This window comes from Elephantulus edwardii, unplaced genomic scaffold (genome assembly GCF_000299155.1).
Source record: "Elephantulus edwardii isolate Elephantulus edwardi_28Jun2011 unplaced genomic scaffold, EleEdw1.0 scaffold00010, whole genome shotgun sequence".
NCBI classification, from domain to species: domain Eukaryota; kingdom Metazoa; phylum Chordata; class Mammalia; order Macroscelidea; family Macroscelididae; genus Elephantulus; species Elephantulus edwardii.
This window is the reverse complement of record NW_006399760.1, coordinates 1,400,566-1,402,746: the sequence shown is the minus strand read 5'-3', so window position 1 is coordinate 1,402,746 and position 2,181 is coordinate 1,400,566. Positions and strand designations below refer to the sequence as shown.

The 2,181-nt window shown below is 40.1% G+C and overlaps 1 protein-coding gene across 1 annotated transcript in view; it reads left to right on the top strand.

Moving 5' to 3' along the window:
- Positions 1–965, top strand: part of ACMSD (aminocarboxymuconate semialdehyde decarboxylase) — a 93,805-nt gene extending 92,840 nt beyond the window's left edge. The window contains exon 10 of the mRNA XM_006880745.1: positions 903–965. Within this exon, the coding sequence (XP_006880807.1) occupies positions 903–965 (63 nt within the window). The remainder of the gene's footprint in view (positions 1–902) is intronic.
- The last annotated feature ends 1,216 nt before the right edge of the window (positions 966–2,181 follow it).

Below are 2,181 nucleotides of genomic sequence, written 5' to 3'. Positions count from 1 at the left end.
CGGTGAAGTGCCTGTTCATATCCTGTGCCCATTTTTCTATTGGATTATTTACCTTTATCTTGTTGTGGTGCTCAAGTATTTCATAGCTGATTGGATTCTGAAAGGTCACAGTCTTGAAAACCAGTTCTGTGCTATGCATACAGGGCACCACGAGTCTACTCTACGGCAGCTAACAACAGCAACAACCTAAAGATTTGCTGCTTAGTTATTGACCAGTGGATTGCCTTTCTTGGAAAACCGATAGAGAATTTCCCAAGACATCTTAAGGAATATTTAGAGGCAACGGGTGGTGGGACGCAGGGGGAAAAGGCTGTAAATTGCAGGAGATTGCTCATCTTTCTCTCCTGGAGCAGCTGGTGGATTAGAACGGCCTGCTTTTAGGGTGGCAGTGCAACTCCCTACCAACAGGCAACCAGAAAGATGGACAATGACTAGGGATGATAAAAGGAGGATTGATGCCTTTGAGCTGTGGTGCTGGAGAGGAGTATTGAATATACCATGGACTGCTAGGAGAACAAACAAGTTCATCCAGGAGAGGGTGAAACCAGGCTGCTCCATGGAGGCAAGGATTTTGAAGCTCCATCTGACATACTTTGGACATATTTGCAAGGAGGGACCAGTCCTTAGAGAGGGACATCATGCATGGGAGAGTGGAGGGACAGTGCAAGAGAGGATGACCCTTGATGAGATGGATTGATTCCATGACCAGGGTAGTGTGGGTAGGTGTGTCAGAGACAGTAATAAGGTTGGCTCAGGATAGAGTTCAGAGCTGTTGTACATAGGGTCACTATGAGTCTCAAGCAACTCAACGGCACATAACAACAACAACAACAATAAAGATTACACAATGAATCATTTATCAACAACAAGTAATTATTTAAAAGAAACCTTTTCTTTTTCAGGATAAACTCAAAGCTGGAAATGCGCTAACATTTTTGGGACTTGAAAGGAAACAATTTGAATGATTGTATTTACTACAAACTTTCAAGAAGCTGTTCTATTTTTGTTTTAAATTATGTGCTGCTTATTATTACCAAAATCCTATTTTGAAATAATTCACTCAAAAATAAAATATTTCCGAATACCCAAAATGATGCATAACTAAAATGGTTCATAAGTGTTTTCCTTCATATTGTTTCAGATGTGAATAAAAATAATGATTTTTCTAGAATCATTGATTTGACAGAAATAAAATGTTATTAATGATCTATCTGCAGCGTGACAGTAAAGGTAGTGTGTCATCTTGACTGTGAGTGGTTTTCTTTTTTGACAGATTGTGATGTAGATATTTCCTTGATGAGATGTGATGTAACATAAATCATTTCCTAGAAATCTTAACTTGTGGTCTTACCTGTGGTCACCTGCATCTTCCTTTGGTCACCTGGATCACCTGCATGACGAGACTGGCTATGAGCAGTCAATCATTTTAGGGAGAGTTTTCCTAGAGGATATAGCTTTCACTGAAAAAAAATAAATTATATGGGTATCAATCAAAGCTGCTGGTTCAAATCCACCAGCTACTTTAAACGAGAAGAATATACAGTCTCCTCCCATGTGATTTACTGCCTCTGAAAACCCACTGGAGAGTTAATTATGAGTTGGTTCCAACTCTATGGCACACAACAAGAAATCTAAAGCTCACTAGATCCTGGATTGACTTGTCACCTCTGCTCCTTGGACTTGAACCAGTGACACCCCTTGTTTTGTTGTTCTAGAAAACACAGGCTAACCCATGGTAAAAGATCAAAACCAGATTTATCCTACAGAGAGCTCATGTAGGTTCTCTACTTTGAGCAAGTATGTGGAAATGCATGCAATCTAATCTGTTTAAAATCACTTTTAACACTTTCCATTGAAAGGTGCCACCTCTGGGTTAACAGCACAACTCCCTCCAAACTAGGATACCAGGACTCCCAGTGGTTTCAGAATGTATATGTTGTTTATCTTATGGAATCCAAGCAATGCTTGGGAAGTTCTGGTGGCCTAGTGGTAAGGAGTTGACCTGCCAAACCAAAGGCTTGTGGTTCAAAACAACCAGCTGCTCTACGTGAAAAAAATAGACAATCTCCCATGATATTTACTGCCTCTGAAAACCTACTGAAGGACTAGTTATGAGTCAATTCCAACTTGATGGCACATTTTGTTGTTATTGTGGTTGTTGTGTACCATTGAGTCAACTGA